This window comes from Gymnodraco acuticeps, unplaced genomic scaffold (genome assembly GCF_902827175.1).
Source record: "Gymnodraco acuticeps unplaced genomic scaffold, fGymAcu1.1, whole genome shotgun sequence".
Lineage (NCBI taxonomy): Eukaryota > Metazoa > Chordata > Actinopteri > Perciformes > Bathydraconidae > Gymnodraco > Gymnodraco acuticeps.
The window spans coordinates 26807-52841 of NW_022991252.1; the positions used below are offsets into that span (position 1 = coordinate 26807).

General features: G+C 42.0%; 1 protein-coding gene and 1 long non-coding RNA gene across 3 annotated transcripts; one reads left to right on the forward strand and one right to left on the reverse strand.

Annotated features, from left to right (window-relative positions):
* LOC117561964 lies at window positions 1-17847 on the forward strand. The gene is made up of 3 exons (XR_004571467.1): window positions 1-569; window positions 7834-7880; window positions 17704-17847. It is a non-coding gene; the product is annotated as an uncharacterized LOC117561964 (long non-coding RNA).
* Window positions 17441-25389, reverse strand: LOC117561963 (protein ANTAGONIST OF LIKE HETEROCHROMATIN PROTEIN 1-like). Of its 2 annotated transcripts, none has more exons than XM_034239702.1 (2): window positions 20600-20969; window positions 17441-18498 (listed from the first exon to the last, which is right to left on the reverse strand). In XM_034239702.1, exons 1-2 carry the CDS (start codon window positions 20893-20895, stop codon window positions 17730-17732), a joined length of 1065 nt encoding a protein of 354 aa, XP_034095593.1. In that variant the 5' UTR covers window positions 20896-20969; the 3' UTR covers window positions 17441-17729. The 2 variants fall into 2 exon arrangements, with proteins under 2 accessions (XP_034095593.1, XP_034095594.1); XM_034239703.1 differs by lacking the exon at window positions 20600-20969 and adding an exon at window positions 25095-25389 and having other exon boundaries at window positions 17445-18498.
* Window positions 25390-26035: the final 646 nt, after the last annotated feature.

A 26035-nucleotide genomic window follows, 5' to 3' on the forward strand; every position in this document is an offset into this window, starting at 1 on the left:
TAGATCTCCCGGCGGGAGCCAGGGTAATCCGGATTACTTCGTGATGTTGTGTTATTGTATCTTTTGCCATTAAATCAGCATATTTGTTATAACCTTACCAATGGTTGCTGTGAATTCTTCCTCTGTTAATCTGACCCATTCACAAAAGGACGCGCAGAAGGGGGCCTTAGAGCCCCCGCCAAAGAATGACGTCTGCTACAACAGACAAGAGCTATATTCAGAGCTCTGCTGCCTTGGCTACAATCTTTCATCGTTGCTGTTGTATGATTGATGTTTAGCTACGGTATTTAGCGTCTACAGCACCTCCGCAATATTTAAGATTGTGAAGATAACTGATTGAATCAAACTGGGCCACTTTGATGGTAAAATTGAGATCTATGGATACATCTCTCAACATAGATGGTTCTGGTCCACGCTCCAATACAGGAGGTGGCGGTAAGGCAAGAAGAGGAAAAGTTCACCCGGAAGTCAGCCTCACGTGTTTCCTTCATTTCTCCACGCGTATTGTGCGGTAGAAATCAAGACAGGAGCTAATTTATCCAAACAAGAGGAGACAGTTCACTAAACAGGTGAGTAAACATGTTTTAAACTGTCGGTTGGTTTGAGTATTTTGAATGTCGCAGATTCTAACGGTTTTTAACGGATGTTTACTTAGCCTAAAGTGTTGGTTGCTAGTCGATGTTAGCTTACTTAGCTTGTCTTAAAATCACCAATACAATTTAATAGTTCGTGTTTTTATTTTTTGTACATGTGTTTAGTTGTAGTTGGTGGCATTAGGGATCTATTTCAGTTCATTTTATTACGTAATGTAGTGCTTTTACCAGAGCGCTAGCTGTTGTTTAGCTAGGTAGGCTAACCGAAAACTGACCAGACTTCATCTTAAAGGAGTTACACACGGGTAGTTTGAGAAAAATAAAGACAATTAAATCATGGAAACAAGTTTCAGGAGAGACAGTAAATACCAGTGATGTAAAGTAACTAAGTTTATTTACTCAAGTACTGTACTTCAGCACAATTTCGAGGTACATTTGTTACTACGACTTAGGTAAATCATGTACTTTTCCTCCATTAGATGTATTTAATACCTTTTAGTTACTTCACAGATCTGGCTGAATTATGTGAAATCTAATCAAGTGTTAAATCAGACTTTAGTTCAACCTGGAGTAAATCCACAAGCTACCCTGCAGTATACAAAGTCATTCAAACTAGCTGCACCTTTACCAGCTTTGAGAACACTTTCATGATCAATCATTATAAAACCTATCATATATTATTCTGAAATGGACCAATCTGCACAATGACTATCAATCAATCAATGTTTATTTATATAGCCCAATATCACAAATGTTACATTTGTCTCAGTGGACTTCACAGTTTGTACAGAATATCAGTATGACAATACGACACCCTCTGTCCTTAGACCCTCACATCGTACAAGGAAAAACTTCCGGAGAAAACCCACAGTTTAAAGGGAAAAATGGGAGAAACCTCAGGGAGAGCAACAGAGGAGGGATCCCTCTCCCAGGACGGACAGAGGTGCAATCGATGCCGTGTGTAAATTGAAAAGATAATACATTTACAACATAGGTAGTCCAAATGTTTGGAAATGCATGTGTGTATAATAGGAAGATGAATCCACAAGGATATCCATCCAGGACTTATGATCCAGGACCACAGCCACGACTCAAGATCCAGGGCTCGCGATCCAGGACCGCAGGATCATCCATGACTCCGGATCCCGGCGTATATAGACACCAAAAAGAAATAAATTTGGGGAAGCTGGGTTATTCCGAACATGAGAGTACACAGGTATAGACAGAGAGAAGGAATAAGTAAGGTGTCCCCCGACAAACTAAGCCTATATCAGCAAAACTAGGGGCTGAATCTAATCAGCCCTAACTATAAGCTTTATCAAAAAGGAAGGTCTTAAGCGCACTCTTAAGAACGGATATGCTGTCTGCCGCCCGAACACAAACTGGAAGCTGATTCCACAAATGTGGAGCTTGATAAGAAAAAGCTCTGGCTCCCATTGTACTTTGAGAGACTCTAGGAACAGCCAACAACCCTGCATTCTTGAAACACAATGCCCTAGTACAGTGGTTCTCAAATGCCAGGGGGGGCGCGAGAGACCAGGAGGAAAAATGGTTAAAACATTTTTTTTTAAATCATAAATTGAAAAATTATTTATTCGAAAATAATATGATGCAGTACAGTACTATTACGTCTAGGTCTCTGTGTTTCATTAAAGCTCGGCTCTGTGTGTGTGTGAAACGAGCCATTTTGTGTGCGCGAGAGAGAGAGAGCGCACCGGTACCGGAGATCGCTGTTGTTAGCTTCTGGTGCTAGCGAGCTACGCTAACGGATATAAGGAGTTTTTTCAACAACAAAGTGGAGGAGAGTCCTCTCCTGTCAGACTGAGAGACTCGGTGAGCTAAAGGACTCTCAGTGTTTAGATAGTTAACTTTAGTCTAAGTTATCTCAGTGGGTCTCAAACGTTTTGGTCACGATTAATGTAAACAATTATTTCCGAGGCACACGTTTATATGATCATTATAGTTATAAAAAAATAAGAGAATAAATGAAAAACAGGTATGAAATACTATATGACATTAAAACAAGAATAACGTTTAAAAGGGTGATTTGTAAAATATCCATAAAGAAAAAGTAAATCTGTTTACAGTTCTGTTTCATAGGTGTTGAGAGATGTATCCATAGATCTCTTTATTTTGCTCTCAAAGTGCACTAGATTGATGCTTTTAACTTCAATATTTAAAAATAAATCTTCACACACCACCTATAAAAATAGCACTTGACCCCTGCTTACACCTATATGCCGTGAGCTGATTATCGAGCCTTCATTGTAACTGTCACACTGTGTATGTGCGTGTGGAGTGTTGCAGTAGAACATTCCACTGTAGCGACCGGTACCTTAATGGGAAACCCTAAATGTCTGAGCACCCTCTATGAAACGTCAAGCTACCCCACAGCACCCCCAAAACAAATCTCTGGCGCCGCCACTGAGCCTGACTATTTGTGTTGGGGGGGCCCGACTTTTTTTTTTCTCCAAAGGGGAGGCCTGACAGAAAAAGTTTGAGAACCACTGCCCTAGTAGGACAGTAGGGTATAATGAGTTCTTCAAGGTAAGATGGCACCTGCCCATTAAGGGCTTTGTAGGCGAGAAGAAGAATTTTAAATGATATCCTTTGTTCTATAGGGAGCCAGTGTAAGGCAGCCAGAACAGGAGTAATGTGGTCCCTTTTCCTAACTCTGGTTAGTACACGAGCTGCAGCATTTTGAATCAGCTGAAGCAACTTGACTGACTTCTTGGTACACCCTGATAATAAAGAGTTACAATAATCCAGCCTTGAAGTAACAAATGCATGGACTAGTTTCTCTGCATCGTTTTGAGGCAAGATATGCCTGATTTTTGCAATGTTACGTAGATGGAAGTAGGCGGTCCTTGAAATTGATTTTATGTGGGCGTTAAAGGATAAATCCTGATCAAATATAACACCAATATTCCTTACAGTCTCACTGGAGGCCAAATTAATGCCATCCATAGTTAGTATATCTTTAGATAGTTTGTTTCGTAGATTCTTCGGGCCGAGTACAATAACTTCAGTTTTGGTCGTGTTTAACATCAAAAAGTTTAAGGTCATCCACGTTTTTAAGTCCTTGAGGCAGTCTTGAATTTTATTTAAATGATTAATTTCATCATGCTTGATTGATAAATATAGTTGAGTATCATCCGCATAACAATGAAAATGTACAGAATGATTCCTTATAATATTGCCTAACGGAAGCATATATAATGTGAACAAAATAGGTCCGAGCACTGAGCCCTGTGGCGCTCCATGGCTAACTTTGGTTTGCGTGGAAGTTTCATCGTTGACACGTACAAACTGAGAGCGTTCAGATAGATAGGACCTAAACCAGCCTAAAGCAGTTCCCTGTATGCCAACTAATGGCGCGTTTCCACTGCAGTGGGTAGCCCCGTTTAAGCGTCCTTAACCGTCCTCAAGCGGCCAGGCCGGTTTTTGGTGGCGTTTCCATATAGCCTAGTACCGGCCAGCGGGTACTTTTTCCCTCTTTTTCCGGCCTCATAAAATCGTGGTTCCCTCAGACCAGGGCCAGGGCTGAACTAGTGACGTCAACACTCTCGACTGCTGATTGGTCAGAGAGAATCGTCACAAGATTGCGCGTGAGTTCATCCCTAGCGTCGCATATATATCGAGAAGCAAGCTTGCAGCATTTTTATAAACAGCATTTTGTAAACGGATGAGCTACAAAAATGGCTACGTCTAATAAGAAAAGCACACCGAGGTCGACCGAGGAGGTGACGACGTTCCTACATCTCATTGGGGATGATCAAATCCAGCGGGAGCTCGACGGAACAACTCGAAATGTGAACAAAAACAAAGCCGATCGCCCCGCCTACACTGCGTTGCTACCCCAGGTCCTAAACTGTAATGGAAATGCGCCACGGCCTGGGCCGGCCAGCGAGGCAGCCCGAGGCCAGAGCGAGGACGCTTAGGGACGCTTAAACGGGGCTACCCCGCTGCAGTGGAAATGCGCCATAAGTGCTCTAGTCTTTGCAATAAGATATCATGGTCGATAGTATCAAATGCAGCACTGAGATCGAGCAAAACAAGAATAGAGACAAGTCCCTTCTCAGAGGCTATTAGAATGTAATTTGTGACTTTAACCAGAGCTGTCTCTGTGCTATGATGTGTTCTAAAGCCAGACTGAAAATCTTCAAATAAATCATTGTTTTTTAAGTAATCACACAACTGTTTTGTGACCGCTTTCTCAATAATTTTTGAGAGGAACGGAAGATTAGAAATAGGTCTATAGTTGGCTAAAACCTCTGGATCGAGGTTATGCTTTTTAAGAAGCGGTTTTATCACTGCTACTTTGAATGATTGTGGAACATAGCTTGATAATAAAGACATATTCATAATATTTAATAAAGAAGTGCTAATTAATGGAAAAACTTCCTTCAACAGCTTAGTTGGAATTGGGTCTAACATACACGTTGATGGTTTAGAAGAGAGAATCATTGAATTTAATTGTTCAAGGTTTATGGCTGAAAAACATTCTAGTTTACTATCTACTATCTATCGCTTTACGCAGTGCTTTCTTAAATTAATTGAGAGTAATACGCCAAATTAAACGAGATTCTTCAAGTTTAGTGGAACGCCATATCCTTTCAAGTTGTCTCGACTTTTGTTTTATTTTGCGGGTTTCGGCCTTATGCCATGTAGCTAATCTATGTTGTTTTATTTTCTTCTTTTTCAAAGGAGCAACAGAGTCTAATTTTATTTGCAGCGCATCTGTAGCACTATCAACAACATGATCAATTTGGGGTGGTGTACGTTTTGTATAAGTTTCCTCCCTTACATGCAGACATGCTATCGAGTTAAATATTGGTGGAATCTCTTCCTTAAAATTGGCTATAGCACTAACAGATAGGTTTCTGTTGCAGGAGCTTTTGACTAATGCTTTGTAGTCTAGTAACAGTACTTCAAAAGTTACTAAGAAATGCGCATTCTGATTGGCGTAAACGAACATCATTACCACCGACGTGAATAACAATCCTACTGTATTTACGTTTATTTTTAGCCAGCAGTTTAAGATGCGCCTCAACGTCGCCCGCTCTGCCCCCCGGAATGCATGTGACTGTGGAGGCTTCGGTCTCTAAATTCACGTGTCTCATAATAGAGCTACCAATAACCAGAGTTGGCTTCTCAGCGGGTGTCTCGCTGAGTGGGGAATATCTGTTAGATACGTGAACGGGTTGGTGGGGACCTGCAGGTTTCGCATTATGCCCCTTCTGAACAGTCACCCAGTCTCCCTGCTGCTCGGGAGTTGCCGGGGGACGGCTAATAGAAGCTACCTTTTGCCGGTCCGCACCGGCTAACATGGGCTTTACTGTAGCTGAGTTACTTTCTAAGATGCGGAGCCGGGCTTCTATGGCTATGATTCCCGCCTCCAACCTAACAACTATACTACATTTAACACATGTATCGGTACCAGTAAAGGAGGTAGGGAAGTAACCAAACATGAGACAGGAAGAGCAGGAAATAACACCCGAGGGTGGGGAAAGAGCCATGGCTAGCTATCAAGCTAAAGTAGCTACCGTTAGCAAACCCGAAAAGAGTGTAGGCAACTGTGGAGTTACAGTCGCTAAGAGAAGGAGAGTTGTGAGTGCTTAAGCTGTAGTAACGTGTGATTACAACGTCAGGCGGTTGCCGTGATCAAGAGTTTTAAACGATCGATTTAAGTTAAGATAATAAGCTATCAGCAACAGAACAGGCACATAGGATACCCGGAGGTGACAACAACAACAACCGGAAGTTACAACATGCTCACCGCAATAGTGGTCCATTAATATCCTCCACATTCCAGTATCGCTTTCCGGGACACACCCCCACACACAATATTGTGTCTGTTTTGATCCGCTCTGTGTGTATTTACGGTATTTACATGAACACAGAGCGGATCAAAGCAGATACATACACCATTTTTTTAGGGAAAACACTGCGGTCCCACAGACAATATTGTAATACATCTTTAACAATCAAGATGGTCGCTTAACGTAGCCTACTACCGTACAACCTGCCTCAGCGCCCCTAAAAGTCGGCACAAGAGTAGACATGCAGAGCCGGACCGACGCAGTAAAGTTCTACACCGCCTGACAGCAGACATGACACAACAATTTAAAACAAGACGTACCGCAAATATGCAGCAAGCTCATCCATCGGCTATGACTCCCCCCTCCCCACTGAGCTCGGTTTAATGTGCATAACTTTGGGCAAGGTTCATAGTTCTAAATATTGTAAAGTGTAGAGCCGATGAATGGGAGTCGGAGGCGGCGTGTTGAGTATGACACTCTACACTTTATTTTCCATTAGTTTACAGAAAGGTAGGAACAACTTCATTACATGCTAGTCAAGCTAGAATGATAACAAACCACAGGTGCGCTACCTAACAGGTCCGTGGCGCAACACACTCTCTATAACACAGTGAATGATGTCCCGTAATGTTCAACCACAAAATCAAGCAACTGCTGGACTTACGCTCTACAAATACTCACACTAAAAACACGCTAAACACAAGTCAATCAATAAAAACTCACCTTATGATTTTCATGGCTTTATCCTAGCTAACACCAGTGAGTGAATGACAATGTTTACAAATGTACAGCTGTATTTACGTTGCTCGTTGTAACGGCAAATGTGAACTCAGCTTTTTGCAAACAATGTGTCTTGTGATAACCTGTAACTATGATGAACATTTGATGATATTCAATCACTTTTAATACATTTGACCTTGTAGAGATCTCCTCGGAACAGAACCAGCTTACTCCTCCGATGCGCGAAGAAAATATGGTGGACCCCTCCTCCCTCCCCCCTTTGTTTAAAAAAGAAAAGCTTCAACATTTTCAAATCAAGATTTTTTCCAATTTGTTCTGCTTTCCATCTTGTCCATTAAAATGCCATATTGTTCAAGTCCAATTACGAAACTATTAGTAGGGTTTTGAGTCCGACCATTTTCATTTGTGAATAAAATATTTGTCAATAATAAGAAGCTGAGTAATCGGCTGCAGAGCAAGCTGCTGACGTATGTGCTCAGTGGGCGAAGTTACAGAGATAAACATAACTTTTTTCTTATTTCTTAACATGATTGAGACTTATAGAATGTACACCCCTCAAGATTAAAATAATTCTACATGATTGATTGATGTTTCGATGAGAAACATGAATAAATTCTGTCTCATATATTAACTGCATATTTGCAAATTGAACAACCCCACTTTCCCCTTTTTTTCAGTGTGGGGGTGATGGTGCATGGGCTGCTGGTGGCTGTGTTGGAGGGAGGTAGGTGTGATTGTCCCGGGTTGATGCCTTTGTACCAAGCAGGGTTTTGTTAGTGTATTCTAGAACCCCGAAGGCAGGAGAGACTGAAAAGAGTCAAGGGAAGCTTATAAAAGTTAACAGCATTTAATTACACAAAAGATGCGGTGGTGTACAAATGAAATGTGCGAGTGGAGGCGCTCTCCTCATCCGACCGGTCAGTCCAGGTCAGCAGGTGGAAGAGGTCAATTATTGGCTTGCTCTTCTTGTTGTCATCTGAGGTCTTCTCCTATTGGCCGGCGTCGTCGGGGGCGGGTCCAATGCAATTCCTGCCTTTTTCTGTTAAATTATATCATTCTGGTGTCTGTGGTTATTTGAACATTCCCTAATAAACGTTATTCAGCGGTAATAAATGAGTGCTAATCCCAGTGTGCTCAGTGTACAACATCACATGTCATTTCACCTTTGATTCACGGTTTGAAAATGCAGCATTTCGCCACATGCTAATGCTAACCGGAAGTGAATAATATTCAGAATAAAAGTATTAAGTTAATAGTTAGTGAACTTCCGGTTTTTCAGAATAAAACTGATTTAAATTAAATAGTGTATTTAATTCAAATTACGCCATACCAACATTGATTTTAATTTCTAACAATCCCTCCTTACATACCCTTTAAGGCAGGGGTGCCCAACCAGTCGATCGACTGGGAATCTCCCCGCGATCAACCGGTCGATCACGGGGAGATTCCCAGTCGATCGCGAGATTTGTCTAAAAATAGAACAACAATATTCTGTTTTATCGTTAATGTCCTGTAACATAATCTTCCTGTGCCAGAATAATGCACTTGAACGCATCAAAGCTTTGTGATTGGCCGCCGTGACCCCATGTGTCGGGGCGTGGCTAGTGGGCAGTGCACTAATTCGCTAACGTTGTCCGTATCAACAGGAGTGACAGTCCGCACACAAACAAGACCGCAATTATGGCAGAAGCAAAACATATATAATTTTCACTCCGAGTGGGAGGATGATTATTTTTATTATTATTATTATTTTATTATTTTTTGTATATTGTATTTATTCCAATTCAAAGTCCATCTGTCTCATCTGCAATGCGAGCGTGGCTTTATCGAAGAAGGGTCATTTCAAAACAGTGCACAAACGCTACGAGACGGAATTCCCTCCTAATTCTGCCCGACGCTCCCAAAAGGGGAGGGGCCTGAAAGGACAGCTAAATGCACAGCAGACCATTTTCACCAGGCCCAACAACAAGAGCAAGGCTGCTACCAGAGCATCTTATCGTGTCAGTCACGTTCTTGCGAAACACATGAAGTCTTTCAAAGACTGCAAAGTTGTGTAAGAAGCATTCCTGGAGGCTGCGACGCGCTTTTGGGGGACAGTAAAAAACGGTAGCATTTCAACAGGTTTTTGATATAATAAAAACTCAAGTTGGATACCGTTATTAATCAGCTGTAAGTTTTAGTTTGTTTGAACTTATTCATTATAATTATTGTACTTATTATTATTAGTAGTAAGCCTAATTTATACTTTTGTAGCAACACTATTTTTATATAATGGCAAAGAAAGGGTTCAGAGTCTTTTCTTTCTTTCTGTGTCATATGTGGCAGCACTGTTCAATGTTTCTTGAAAACATGACCACTGTAGTGACGTGTGAATAAACTCCAACTCTGTATCAACAACACTGTTGTGTAACTTCAGTTAAATACTTGTATGTGTGTAGATTAGAAAGAGGTAAGATAAAGGATCTGCAGTATTTTATGAAGTATTAATCGTACAAAGGTCAGTTTTATACAAGTAGAAGTGTGTATTTACCTGGTAGTAGGCTGTCAGTAATGGCTACATCTCTCTATTTGGACTGGTAGATCTCGGCAGACTGGCAACTTTAAAAGTAGCTCTCGGTTAAAAAAAGGTTGGGCACCCCTGCTTTAAGGTATGTAAATAATATTGAAATCAATTAGTTCTTCATCCGAACATTGCATAACTCATAAAAGTAAAAAAAATACAAATAAGAATACATATTCATCATAAATATGAAGTTTTTCATTTGTGCATAACTTCTAGCTTAAACCTTTAATGTCACTTTGTAAAATAGCAGCAATTAACTTGGTATGGAAAACGTCTAACTCCCTCCTTTCATATCATAAATAATCTTCTTACTGTCTCTGGTGTAAAGGCACTTGTTCTTTTACAAAGTATAAGAAGGATTAAACTATCTGAAAATAGCTAAATATGACTCTTTATTTACTTTTACTGTGTCTCTGGTGTAATTCATGAATATCTGCTGGTTCTAGTAGATATAGTTCTCCCCATCCACATTCTTGTTGGTTGTGGGACAGAGGAATAATAATTCAGAACCTGCTGATATTTGAATCTTACTACTTGGCATATGTTACAAACAAAAAACATCTTCATGGTGAACTAAATAAAATCCTTGTAATCTTTCTCAAATCTAAATATAACAATGAACTATTCCTGTTTGTGGTAAAGACACTCACTAACGTTATGTAATACAATTTCATTATGGATTCAAAAACAACTAAAGTCATGATGCTGTCAGAGTGAATGATTTCCTGAGTGTATCTGTCCTGTAAGGTACGTCATTCTCTGCTTGGATCGTGTGCAGAAATCCCATCGATTGCACCTGGCAATACGGCTTCTACCTGTCTATTATTAAGCTGAAAAATGAATACAGAATTCCAACATACTGTCATCAAATGTCTTTCTATTATGAATTTAAATTAAATGTATATCCCCATAATGAACTAAACAATAAAGTCTATGGCTTTTATTTCTAATTCTTTACCAGGCTAGTTACAATATGTTGTCTAAATTAAATTTGGTCTCATTACATTACTATGTTTTAGCTTAACTTAACTGTAATATGTTCTTTCTACATTTCAAACCTCAGTTACTCTAATGTCTGTTAAAATATTACAACATTGTTTCATTATCACAGGTCAACTTCTTCGGTATTCTATTCTGGAATTACAGCTCTCACAGTAGCCCCTTGGCCACTGCTTCTGTGTTACCTGTTATAATTCAATCAATATTTAGAAACATGTCAACATTCACCAAACAGTATCTTATCCCCAGATATGGAGCAGGTTAATTATAAAACTATCATTCAATGCTCAGTTTGAACATCTGGGTTGGGGCGGAAGGTTTCTGTCAATCCTCAATTTTACAGCCATGTTGACATTATACATTATACACACTCCCCCCTTTTGACACATGAACTCATGTGTAACAAAACCCTGTAATGGAAGGGGGAAAAAAACTGTCAGGTAAATATTGGTTAGGGACATAACGAACATTATTTACAATTTTACATCCATTATCATTATTTCCACAGTGAACACTTCAGTGAAAAGAAGTGTTTCTCTCCGTCCTTCAGATTTTAGTTTGAGTTTTACATTTGCAAACCGCCAACTCCTGTGGGAGTAAAATATCAAGTAGATTAGAAACGGGTCACATGTGCAGTTTCCATTTTTGTGGAATTTTAGGAAACCTCTCGTTTCCCTTGGAGCTCCAAAATAATATGTTAGTCCAAAAACATGCTTGGTTAGTTATTGTTTTAGAATCATGCAGTTACACTGATCACATGCCGACATTCATTCACACTCACACGGTCTGGTTGTCACGTCAGGTTTGGTCAGGTACACCCCAGAGTCAGTCATGGACAGTGCTTTTGTCACACTGTCAGTCAGGGTCAAAGGTCATTTGGTCTCTGTCTTTTGGCCATGTCGTGCTCTGCAGAGTCTTTTCGGAGGTAATTCAGAATAGGCGGGTACCCTTTATCTACAAAAATATATCACCATTCCTTATTCATTCACGATTTCAACTATGATTTTCAAGATGGTTCTAACTTTTCATTGAGACTTCTGCCTCCCACCTTTCCTGAAACTTGGTACAAAACTCACTTCCTTATAGTACTACTACTGCAATTCATTTACACCTAAGTAGTATTAAAATGTCTAATAGATCTATTTCAGAAACTTGTGTACATCACTATTATCTTGTGTCAAAACATTACTAGGATCTGTGTAGCTCTGCTATGCATTTCATAGCTCATCTTCAATTCTGGTCCACCTAAAAAACAATGTTAAACTCTTTAGCAGTGTGTGGAACCTTGGGTGTCCGAACATGCAACAATTACTCCCTCCTTTATCAAGGATTTAAAACAGAAGTCATTTTATATTTCCATCTTAAAGCCCTCCTTTCGTAATAACTATGCTACAATGGTGAAATCAATACTTTAGATTGGAATTGTATATGTGGCTTGGCACCAGCTCTCCCTTTAACATTATCCATACAAATAAAGATTTGTCTTATAGAGTGGTTCCTAAAACTATCCTTTTAATGGTGATCAATATTGTAACAAATGAGATCACTACTTTATTCACACGTGAATACAAATCGCTTAAAGAATGATTTGTTAACATGATGGAAAATATTGAAGAATATGGTTCTACTCTGTCATGTCTCCCCCTTTATCCCTCAGTGTGTTTTAGGATGATTCTCATTTTACTTTAATAGTTTCCTCTTTACTGCTATTTTTAATTTACCAATTGATTAATTCATGGTTAATAAATCTTTCTGTCTTTACGTATTTATGAAGTTAATTCAAGTTATTTAAATGTGCGTTTTGTGAATAAGTGTGTTTATGTGTAAACTCACTCATTCCCGTTCTCCTTTTCTCCTCCCCTGGTTTTCTCAAGCCGTGACCCCGGCCTCCTCACTTCTAATCGACCATGACAACTCCTCTGATTCTGTATTCTCTTCAGTCCATCAGCTGTTGAATCCATCCGCTGTAACTCTTTTAGGCAGCCATTGGCCCAGTCACATCTGCAGCCCCCATCATGCCACTGTTGTTGCACTGCTTTGCATTTCATCTCCTCCTTTACAGTCTCTCTGCTGTTCTTATGGAGGGCGGATTCTGCTCTCATGTCCCACACTTTGCTCTTGTGCCAAATCTCGTGGCTCAGCTTGGAACTTCATGCCCTGTCTGAGGGGCTGATGAGAGTATCTCTCTGTATGTCAGCATGCTGTTTGGTTCTGGATGCCACAGGTGGAGATAGTTCTGGATGTAGTCTTGTTGTTGTTGTTTCAGCTCTGGTTCTCTGTCTGTTCGATGGAGAAGGAGGAGTCTCCTGTTGGGTTAGGTATTTTGTCTGCTTGGAGGGTCGGGATCGTAGCCTTTCTAACTCAGAGGGGGAGTCCAGGTCTCGGGACGCATTACCTATAAGAAGTCTAGCACACTGAGGTTAAATAAATCCAACCCTTTCCACTCTGTCTCTTTCTAATCATACTATCTGTCTTAGTTGTTAAATGCCATCTAAACAACATAATTAATGTCTACTAATGATATTACAAAAACACACTCTAAAAATGGTTTCATCCATTGCTACATATTTACCCAACACAACTCTGAAATACTTACATGTTTCCAGCATCACATATTCCACACACTACGAAAGAACATCTCCATATTTTCTCCAATATTTTAAATCCCACTGTTACTTAGAACAATAGTAAACCTGCAGAGCACACCAATCGGATCACAGTAATGAAATTTGAATCAAGTGTAGGCCTATGTCTACTTTCCACCATACTTATTACTTTTGCTGAACATTTATTTATATTGTCTAAATTCCTTGTCTATGATGTGCAAACAGTTCGAGTGTAAAATGTGTTTTTCTCAAAGTATTTACACTACAGATTCTTGAGTTTACTCATCTCCTGGTGCTGTCATTGTACGGCGACACAATGTGTAAGAAGGTGCCAACATGTTCCTTTTTTAACTTTGATCCGGAGCGCATCTGCAGTGCGTTCTACAACTTCCCATGGTCCACTCCATACAGGTTGCAACAAGTTCATCTTGTGGATTTTTACATGTACCCAATCACCTGATCCAACAGAAATATTCGTCATGGACCTGGCATATGCTTCCGCCTCAATATTTCTAATATCTAACACTGGTTCTCCTCTGTATTGTGAGGTGCTACCTTGTGGTGGATATTGCTGAGTGGGGCAATCTCTGGCCAGATGTCTACAATCTCCACATATGAAGCAGCCATCATCCCTTCTTCCTCTCCATTGTCCCTTTTGTTGATGCTGTATGGGAGTGTATACCTGTGCTTGCGGCTGTACTTGGGTAGGAAGATACACAGGTATTTGCTGTTGAAGATACTGTGGTGCTTGTGGCTGTACTTGGGTAGGAAGATACACAGGTATTTGCTGTTGAAGATACTGTGGTGCTTGTGGCTGTACTTGCGTAAGAAGATACACAGGTATTTGCTGTTGAAGATACTGTGGTGCTTGTGGCTGTACTTGCGTAGGAAGATACACAGGTGTCTGCTGAACCTGGTTTTGTGGACATACACTTCCTCCTCCGCTTTGTTGAACTGTTGGAGGTGTCCGCCCTGCCTTCTCTGCTAGTATGGCCATCTGCTTTGTCGATTTCTTGTTTTTATTAGCTTCGGCATCTTTCTCAGCTACTTGTATCTTCAAAAGTCTTAGTATTAGTGTTTTAATTTCTTCATCATTTTCGCCCTTTGTTGCCTGGTATTTCATATCGTGGTGAATGAGATGTAGATGTATTCTTCAATGGGTTTAACGACTAATCCCACCACGTCTCCCAGGCCTGCCTGCACTGATCGGGGAAGGGCTTTAATGACAGCGTTCTTCCACAACATTACAACAGCCGGAGAAACGTCATGCTGTTCTCCAGTGTAGTCCTCCCACACTCCTTCACATCTCTTCAAGAAGGCATGCATTTCTTCCCCCGGTTCTTTTCTCAGGCTGCTGAGGGCATGTAAACTGCGTGTTGTCGGGTAGATGTGACGAATAGCAGCACAATAATTCGACCTGATATTGTTGAATGAAGTTTCATCTGGGTCGTGCGTGCAATTGGCCTCGGAATCTACTGCTCTTGCCTCTAGTCTTCCTTCTATCCGTCCAAGCAGGGCTCTCACGTCTCCCAAGCACAGGTGGTCTTGGACAGTGTACTTCTCCAGATCATTCACCCACTTCTGACCTCCTTTCGTGAGTGGAGGTAGCTTTGACACTAACGGCCCGTCTACACTACAGGCGTCAAAAAATGCTTTCAACGCTTCGCCCATTCATTTGAATGGGGTGACGTAGGATATTTTCAAACTTCGCCGAACTGCATTGTGGGTAGCTTGGCAAGGCGTTGCAAGCATCGCGAGCATCAAAAGTTGAACAATGTTCAACTTTTGAGGCTCGATGCTTTCTCGAAGCTGGCGTCAGCCAATCAAATCCCGTTTTTGCAATTCCCGCCAGTACAAGCGCTAGCCAATCAAACCGCGTGTATGCTGATCCCGCAGGTCTTGACTATTTTCCATATGTCATAAAATGGAGGACAAATTAATCATTGCCGTGGCAAATGTCCCAGTCCTGTATGACTGTACTCTGTTCACCTACCGGGACCTAAACCGGAGGAACCCGGCATGGCGGGAGGTGGCAGAGACAGTTGGTGAAACTGGTAGGTTTTCAACTGTTTGGGGAGTTTATATCCAGTTTACTTCGTTTTAGCATTGAATGGACAGCTAGTAATGTAGCATAATAACATATAATATATATTAATTAAAAAATATGATATATAATAAGTATAAGCATAATATATAACATATAATACATGCAGAGGGTGTCGTTTTTCTCATACTGATATTCTGAACAATCTGTGCTGTTGTATTTGCTGTAAAGTGTCTCTACTGTAGGCTAATTTTATTATATGTACAGCACTTTGGCCCGACCAAAAATCGTTTATAAATGTGCTATATAAATAAAACTTGATTTGATTCACAGCTATCAAGCATAGACAGTATATTTAGCCAGCATGGAATGTAGCATAAAAATAGCATTCATTAATGGAGGAATAATTTAGTAAATTCAAGAAATTCACTTTATTATTTATTAACTTTATTATTTCATTTCATTTTATTAGATAATGTCTGCAAGAAGAGATGGAAGAGTCTGAGGGACAGGTTCCGCAAGGAAAATAATATGGAGAAGGAGGCCAAAAGAAGCGGGGCAGGGTCTGCAGGGGGGTACAAGCCCTGACGTTTCATGGCAGTGATGGGGTTTTTAACCCCATTCATCATAGACCGTGAGACGTCCAGCAATGTCCCCCGGCAGACCCTGCCTCCATCCACCCTGGTGGAAGAGAGCCAGGTAGACAGTGAGTCAGCCAGCCAGTCCGCCAGCCAGTCCGCCAGCCAGTCCGCCAGCCAGTCAGCAGCAGTCAGCCAGGAGGAGAATGCTGAGGTCCGGGGCAAAACACGGGGGAGGGGGAGGGAGATGTCCCCATTTGAACGAAGTCTGCTGTCAGCAATTACCCAGCAATTGCCCAGCCAACCCCACCAGTGGTGGAGGACGACGAGGACTTGCAATTTTTCAAGAGCCTCTTGCCCACCATGAGGCAGATGACAAGGGCACAGAGGGCAAGAGTCCGCCTCGGGGTACACCAGCTAATTTTTGACGTAGACCAGCAGGACAATTTATAATTTAATAATTTTTTCACACATACTGATCCACATTACATTTTTTTTCACTCATCACACACACTTCACTCAAATTCACCAAATAAAACATTATTTCAAGTATGTTATGGCTATACTGTGTCTTCACTTGTTCATGTGGTTTGTCAGTTGCAACATACCAGAAGCTTCATGTATGTCGGTATATATAATGTGCTTTCTTCTGTAACTGGTCATATGAAAACCTATTGAAATTATGAGTGGTTTATCAGTAAAAACAAGGCTGAAAGAAAAAGGTTGTTAGTCATATCATAATATAATATCAATTCAAGAAACATGTTTATTAGGAATGTTTGATTTTAAAATGGCTCATTTGGAATATTTGCTCTTTAAAGAAAATGGGTAGCTCTTAAAAGAGCTTTTGGTTTGGAGGAGCCATGGTGACCCTACACCACTTTATGCTGCCATGACACTACACCCTCCTCATTCAAATAGGAGCAGAAGGTCTCCCGCAGTTGGATGGATCGGCGTGTGGCGTTGTTTGAGCCCATTGTTAACTGTGATGGTTATTCTCGTGTCCAGGAAAGAGAAGCTTAAAATGGAGTCTGAGATGTTTTCAAATTGGTACTTTAATTAATAAAAAGCGTGGTAAAGTCACAAACAGGATTTGGTCCAACAGAAATACAGCTGTGCATCTGGCCCTTGTTAGCAGAGAAAAGAGGCCGAACCCCTCAGGTTTCGTTGTTTATATAGCCTCTCCTGGCTCCTCCCTGGGGGCCGGCTCTCCGCGTATTTAATGTCCGTTGTTACCGCATATTACAGGATACAGACATTGTACATTCAATATATATCTAAACACGCCTTTTCTTCTCCTTAACTCTTTCATGACTTTTCATTTAACACATTCTAAACGCTGTAATAAATACTCCAAAAAATACAGGAAATCCTTCACAGCAATTTGATTTCCGGTCGTTCCGAATGTTGTGACATGCTACCCACATCTGTAAACGATAACGTACTAAAATAAACTGTACCTTCATTTAATATCCAACAATAATAATATCTCGACGTCTATAGTTGTAGTGTTGAAATCAGTAGGTTTCGGTGTGCAACATCATATCATATCGCTGCTAAATTCACCTCTATAGGAAATTGTATATTAGCCTCATGCTAAATGCTAACCGGAGGTGAAGGATTTTCAGAATAAAAGTCTAACTGGTTGTGCACAAAAACTTCTGGTTTTTCAGTATAAAACAGCATTTAAACTAAAGGTACATTTAAGGTACATTATGCCATCAAAACATTGATTTTAATTTCTAACACCATCATAGGTGCATCGCGCAGGGTTGGAGCTTCATCACTCGGCTCTGCGACGACAGGGACGACAGGTGTGCGTCATGACCTTCCTATTGTCTTCCTGCGGAGGAAGTTGTGTGGCCTTCACACACAACTCTGTTACCTCCGGGCTGGTGGTGATGACACGCCGGAACATTCTCCACTGAGATGAGAGGATGCCAAACGCACATTCAACCACCAACCTGGCCCGGCTGAGGCGGTAGTTGAACAGCCTCCTTTCACGCGTGAGCTGACGTCCAGGGAATGGACGCAGCAGGTTGTCCAGCAGCGGAAAAGCCTCATCTCCAACAAACACATGGGGAAGAAGGCCCAGCCGCTCTGCTCCTGGGATGACGGTGTCAGGTGGTAGCTGCAGACTGCCATCTCTGAGGCTCTCTCCAAAAGCGTAATTCCGCAGGCTCCCACTGTCGCTGCTCCTTCCAAAACCTCCGACATCCACTACCCTGAAGAGGTACTGGGCATCCACTACAGCCAGTAGTACCAAGGAGTGGGTGCACTTGTAGTTGAAGTACAGGGACCCAGAATTTGCCGGAGCCTGGATCACCACGTGCTTCCCATCAATGGCACCAACGCAATTTGGAAAGTTCCAGCGCTCCTGGAACCCAGCAGCGATGGCTCTCCAGTCCTCCGTCTGTGGTACCGGCATGTACTCCTCAACCAGCGCGGTCCAGATGGCACCCGCAACCTCCTTGACGATGACAGCCACTGTTGCATGACCGACCCGATAGCTGAATGCTATGGTCCTGTACGAGTCACCGGTTGCCAGGTACCTGAGAAAAAAGTAATATACAAGATTTTTTTTTTTAAAGTTATACGCCACGCAGACACACACACCACAGGCACACACATCACAGACACACACACATCACAGACACACACACACATCACAGACACACACATACACCACAGACACACACACACCACAGACACACACATCACACAGACACCAACATACCACAGACACCACACCACAGACACACACACACACCACAGACACTACAGGCACACACACCACAGACACTACAGGCACACACATCACAGACACTAGGGATGTGCATCTCCATCACTGAGGCCGATGCGATGCGCATCTTGATACGTTGCCACGATACGATACATTAACGATACATTTGAAACACCAGGCGATGCGATACGATACGATTCACCCCTGTTGCGATACAGTTCGATACGATTTGATTCAACATTATGCGATACGATGCGATTCAACACGATGCAAAAATAATGATACTTCAATATGGTACGACAGAGGATTTTTGTTTTATTCCTTATATGCAGCAAATCATACATTAACAAAAAAGTGCTTTACATATTTGGTACTGCACATCCCATCATGCCGTTTATTTTTTTACCTTTAAAAGCTCTCCAGAGTAAAGTACAATTGTATAACACCTCACAGATAAACAATGTAAGGAAGCATTGCTCATGATTAACAATGTGCAAATAACAGCTACCATAGTGCAATGCCCATACAGCTGCCAGCCTGATGTGCTTAACACTCATCCATAGGCTAACTCACCAGTGAGCAGAAAGCAGTGGTTTCTATATGAACAATAAAGAATACAAATAACCTTTCACAAACAGGTATTTCATAACTGCTTACAGTAAGGAAGACATTTAAATTATTATTGGCCGTCACAGGCTGCTGTAAACTAAACACCACTCTCTCTGACAGAACACCTCACTGAGTGATTTAACTCGTATGTCTAACTTTCAGGTTTCTCTTTTCAGCCGCAGACCCCATGTCGCCTCTTTATGTGCGTCGCTAAGTTCCTCGTACTACTTGTGTACTTTAAAGCGGCTCGGCATCGTTAACAATTTGCGAGCGATTTTTCAAGTTGACCGTCTGTAGTATATAGTGCCGCGCACATATACCATCAGGACGTTACTGATGGGGTGCGGCTGCGGAGTGATACTGTGTGTATGCTAGCCCGCATCTAGGACGGATCTATGTATCATGGCTGTAGACCTGTTAAGTAATAAAGATACCTCATACAAAGGTCTACGGATACCTTATTACTCTCCATGACCTGCGGTCAACTATATAGCATAAAGGACTATTACACCGTCTTTCTTGAACAATCCGAAGTGTTGGCAAACGTTTGATTTGTAGGTATTTTTCGGTGCGCTGTGTTTCTCTTTCTCCTCAACTTCCGTGTGTGTTGATAACTGAGACTCTCGGCCTCCGTAGTGGCGAAGCAAATATCAAAGATCGTCTCTACTGAGCGTTGACAAGATGAGGGGATTTTATATGAATGAATCGGTTTTTTACCGATGCAAAGACGCTACGCAATCGATGCATCGCGAGTTCAACCCGGTTCAACCCAAACTGTAGCCGATGTGCACTCTTTCAACCGGTGCACTCGCATCTTGAACGTTTATGCCGGTGCACCGATGCGAATCGGTGAATCTTAACATCTCTAACAGACACACACACACACACATACACCACAGGCAGACACAAACATCACAGACACACACACATCACAGACACACACCACAGGCAGACACAAACATCACAGACACACAAACACCACAGACACACACACACCACAGACACACACACCACAGACACACACACCACAGACACTCCAACATACCACAGACACACACATCACAGACACACCAACATACCACAGACACACATATCACACAGACACACACACACACCACAGACACACACAGGCCACAAACACACACACACACACACACAGGGGAGCAATACTGCGTTTACCTAGCTATCTTAATTAATGTCATTCATCTGAATTAAATCACAGACTTCATTCATCCATGGCATGCATTCTCTCTCCTTCTATACAGAGTCATATTAAAGAAGTAGAAATACACAAAACGTACCGTAGGCAGATGGCGAGTCGCTCGGCGGGTCCGATTGACAAACGCATACGGGTGTCTGCCTTTGCAATCAGTGGACCGACTTTTCCGAGCAACTCGTCGAACGCGTCTTTGCTCATCCTGAAGTACTGCTGAAACAGTACACCATCCAGGCGGAGCTCTTGGACAAGAACGTGGTATTCCCCCCGTTGCAGACGTTTTCTGAGTATTGTATGTACCCAACAGCGACGCACTATACGTGGCCTCCTGCGAGACATTGCATAAACCAACGCTACCGTTGCTACAAAACCGGCATCCATTTTGGCAATAGTGTAGAAGAACCGGGCTTTTTTTTGCTTTGTATGCTGGGGGCGGGCGGGAGATTCCTGATTGGTTGTTGGTCGCGAGAAAGCGCCAAGCCTCAGACACGCCCAGCTTCAAGCTTTTTCGACGCATGTAGTGTAGACGGGCCGTAATGCTTCCATGTCCCTGTGAGTCCATGATTGGTATTGAAATCCTCCTCTTCCAGCCGCTATCAATGGCATGGAGGTATGCGCACCGGTCTTGGTTCTTCTAGTTGTCTTGGTTCTTCTAGTTTTGGGGCATGTCCCAGGGTAATGTTGCTCGTTTTCGTTGCTACTATTATTCTCAGGAGGAGATGCAAAACTGCGTTGTTGCTGTGACTGTTCATGGTATGGGGAGTGTCTACTGTTTCAGACTGTGTACCGCCGTCGTCATCTTCATTTCCCCGTCCATTGGAATAGTCAGGAGAGTAGTTTGTTTGGCGTGTTCTTTCAGTTATTCGTTCTTCTTTTTCTCTCCTTTGTCTATCTGCCATCATGTCCTGGAATCTTACATCGTCTTGTCGTCTCTCCGCCAGAAGTTGTTGGTATTTATCTTCCTCCTTTTGTCTTTCTGCAATAATGTCATTATGGGCTTCATCTGCCTTCCGTCTTTCTTCAATAATGTCATTATGGGCTTCAACTGCCTTTCGTCTCTCTTCCATTCCTCTGATGAGTTCTGCTTCCATTCTTCTGTTGAGCTCCTCTTCCATTCTTCTGTCGAGTGCTTCCTCTCTTCTGCCGAGTTCTGCTTCCATTCTTCTGCTGAGTTTTTTTCATTACTGGCAGTTCTTCTGCTGCTACCAGCGCCGCCTCTCCCAGTTCAACCTGGTGACCCCACTTGAAATACTCCATCTGATCGGTTCCTCAAATCCCACAACCTGCTCCCTTGACCCTCTACCCACTCCTCTCCTGAAGTCCTGCCTCCCCGTCCTCTGCCCCTATCTTGCTAACCTTTTCAACTCCTCGCTGTCCCATGGAACCGTCCCCTCTGCCTTCAAAACTGCTGCCGTTACTCCAATCCTCAAAAAACCTGGTCTTGATCACTCCTCCCTCACTAATTACCATCCCATCTCCAACCTACCATTCCTCTCAAACTCTTGAACGCATTGTAGCCAAACAAATTCACTGCCAAACCAACCAGCTTTATGAACCCCTTCAGTCTGGATTTCGTTCTCACCACAGTACAGAAACTGCACTCGTCAAAGTCCTCAATGACCTCCTCACCTCTGCTGACACTGGTTCCCTCAATATTCTCATCCTCCTCGACCTGAGTGCAGCCTTCGATACCGTGAGCCACAACATCCTGCTCACCCGACTCAGGGACATTGGTATTGAAGGTATTGCACTCAGATGGCTCCAGTCCTACCTCACTGAACGATCCCACTTCATCTCCCTCCCAAACCACTCCTCTGCCACAGCTTCAGTCACCCAAGGCGTTCCTCAAGGATCAGTACTTGGCCCCCTCCTCTTCATCATTTACATCCTCCCCCTCGGTCAGATACTCCGACACTTCAACCTCGACTTCCACTGCTATGCTGATGACACTCAGATCTACCTCAGCACCAAATCCCTCCATGACCCACATCAATTCCTGTCTGACAGCTATTAAAACTTGGATGCAACATAATCTCCTCAAACTGAACAGCAACAAAACAGAACTCCTCCTAATCGGCTCCAAATCCACCCTCAGCAAGGTCACTAACATAACTCTCACCATCGATGGCACCATTGTTTCCCCCTCCAATCAGGCACGCAACCTTGGTGTAATCTTTGACCCCACCCTCTCCCTCGAACCTCACATCCGCCAAACAGTCAAAACCTCATTTTTCCACCTCCGCAATATTGCAAAAATCCTACCCTCTCTCACCCGCCCCGCAGCCGAACGACTAATCCATGCCTTCATTTCCTCCCGCCTCGACTACTGCAACTCACTTCTTTACGGCATCAGCACTACATCCCTCAACAGACTCCAACGGGTTCAAAATGCAGCTGCACGTCTCCTCACGCATACCAAATCATGGCATCACATCACCCCAGTCCTCAAAGACCTCCACTGGCTTCCTGTCTCCCATCGCATCAACTACAAAATGCTGGTCCTCACCTACAAAGCCCTCCACCATCTGGCCCCCCCTTATCTCACAAACCTTCTCACTCCTTATCAACCTCCACGGTCCCTCAGATCCACCGCAGCCGGACTCCTATCCATTCCCACATCCACACTCTGCAGCTTTGGGAACAGAGCCTTCTCAGTGGCAGCTCCTAGGCTCTGGAACTCCCTCCCCCAAGATCTCTGTGACTCTGAGTCCCTCACAGTCTTTCAGTCCCGCCTCAAAACACATATTTTCAACTCTGTCTACCCATAAGCCCCCCCCCCCCCCCCCTCTCAATCAACTTCCTCTTGACTGCCTTTTTATTTTTACTTACTTGTTTGCCTGTCCTTGTTTGTCTACCCTCCCTCATACTGTAAAGCGTCTTTGAGTTGTGAAAAGCGCTATATAAATAAAATGCATTATTATTATTATTACCACATGTAAGCTGTTTGTCAATCCCTGGCTGGTATATTTTAGATGGAGAATCAGATTTGCAACCATAACTTTTTTTTCCCAGCTTTTTTCATAGCGTTTTTAGCAGGTCCATACCGAGGGGGTTGTCCGGCTTTGATCCATGCTTTTTCCTGTTGTAGGTATTCAGCATTCTCATGTTCAACTACAGCTTTTCTATGGGCTTCCGTTGGTCCAGGTTGACTGCTGAAATCAATCCTCTCGTTTGCCACTGCTTGAACAGTTCCTCTATTTGGTTCCATGTCTTCTGTCTTTTAGTGGGAACTGTCCCAGCATCTGACCAGGTGTTTACTCTCGCCTTAATATCTGCAGTTGTGCCTGGCACTGTGAGTGCTCTTAACTTGGTGTCTTCTGGCGACATGTTTCTTAAGTACACGGATAATATTATTAAGTTATCAAAAATGAATTACTAATCCTCTGAATAGTACCTTTGTATTATTTATAAAGATATCCTATGTCATCTGAACTTAACTTTAAAATCTGGTAAAAAATAAAAATGTTTTACAGAATTTGGAAAAATAAATTTAAATGTTGTAAAACTGAGATTGGAAAATCAAAATTAGACAAATTAAATTAACATTATGCACATTTTATAAATAAATCTAAATAAATGAAAATGAACAGTGTATGGTTTTTACTTTGTAATATGAAAATAGGAATATGGTGCAAATCCAAATAAACCGTGCACAGTGTATACTCAAGTTTATGAAATTATGCAAATGTCATAACATGTGTTATAATACTTCAATTCAAAGAAACCACATGTAATCTTTATCTGTGTGGTGAAGAATGTATTAACTGTAATACGTATTATGTCCGCTAGGGGAGCTATTCTATTTGTAACTCCTCTCAAATGTATCAACTAGTACTTCCGGTTCATAAACCTACTTCCTGTTTATTTCCTCAAAATATAAAGTTCAAATTACTTTCTTTGAAAAGCATGAAAAACAAAACAACTCAATCTACTCTCAACGTTCATCTACACCATCCCTGTGTATTTAATCAGTAGTTACCGGTTGTATCTTTACTCAAAGTATTTCACCATCTAGTAATGCTAACTGGCTAGCTAACTAGTTTAGCAGTATAGCATTAACCTCATGTGACTGGGGGAAGGGGAACAATGGGAACACTCAACATCTGCAGATAAAAAAAACCACACTGCTTGACAATACAAAACAACACAATCTTCATTTATCTTAGCTCTAAATTATATAGATGCTGACCTTAAAAGCCGATCTCATACCAATATTGTACACAATCGTTTCGGCTTAGAACATCACACAAAAATATACTTGTTGGCTTAAAAACTCCACACAATATACGTTATTAAACCAGACTACGCAGGTTTAACACATCAAACATATAGACTAACATGAATGGACCCACTCCAGTGTAAAACAGATCAGGTCTGGTACCTACCCAGAGGTATTTAACACAATGTGGACCCAGTCCTATCCCAGATAAAATCTAGTGCCTCCCCAGAAGGTCTTAATACTATGTAATATTCACATTAATCGGGCGGCGCCGAAGATACAACAGAGACGAATAGAAACACTATATACAATCTCCACACCACTCGCAATCACCACGGAATTAAACAGGTAACTGTCTCAACTTTCGTTTAGGCCCAGCCAAAAACTCATTTTCTGCAGGCTAGTGTGATGCTAGTTAGCTTGCAGCCTTCCCCTCTTTTCCAGCTCTATCCCGCTTCAGAGTTCACCCAGGGACGCCATGTTAGTGTATTCTAGAACCCCGAAGGCAGGAGAGACTGAAAAGAGTCAAGGGAAGCTTATAAAAGTTAACAGCATTTAATTACACAAAAGATGCGGTGGTGTACAAATGAAATGTGCGAGTGGAGGCGCTCTCCCTCATCCGACCGGTCAGTCCAGGTCAGCAGGTAGAAGAGGTCAATTCTTGGCTTGCTCTTCTTGTTGTCATCTGAGGTCTTCTCCTATTGGCCGGCGTCGTCGGGGGCGGCGATTCCTGCCTTTTTCTGTTAAATTATATCATTCTGGTGTTTGTGGTTATTTAAACATTTCCTAATAAACGTTATTCAGCGGTAATAAATTAGTGCTAATCCCAGTGTGCTCAGTGTACAACATCACATGTCATTTCACCTTTGATTCACGCTTTGAAAATGCAGCATTTCGCCACATGCTAATGATAACCGGAAGTGAATAATTTTCAGAATAAAAGTATTAAGTTAATAGTTAGTGAACTTCCGGTTTTTCAGAATAAAACTGATTTAAATTAAATAGTGTATTGAATTCAAATTACGCCATACCAACATACCATACCAAGTACTCAGATCTTGTACTTGTGTATAAGTAGAAGGCTTTAACTGCACGTTTTATTACTGATCAACATTACACAAATGTATATTGAGGATATATAAATATTGCTATGTTACTCTGACTCGTGTTTCCTGCATTAGTGTTCCTCTCTAGTGGCCACAGCCTGACACCTGCTGGTCAGCCTGTGGAACTGCACTGGTCTATTTGTTTTTATACTTTTGTATGCACTTTTAATGCTGCTGTCAGTGAATGATGGTTAGA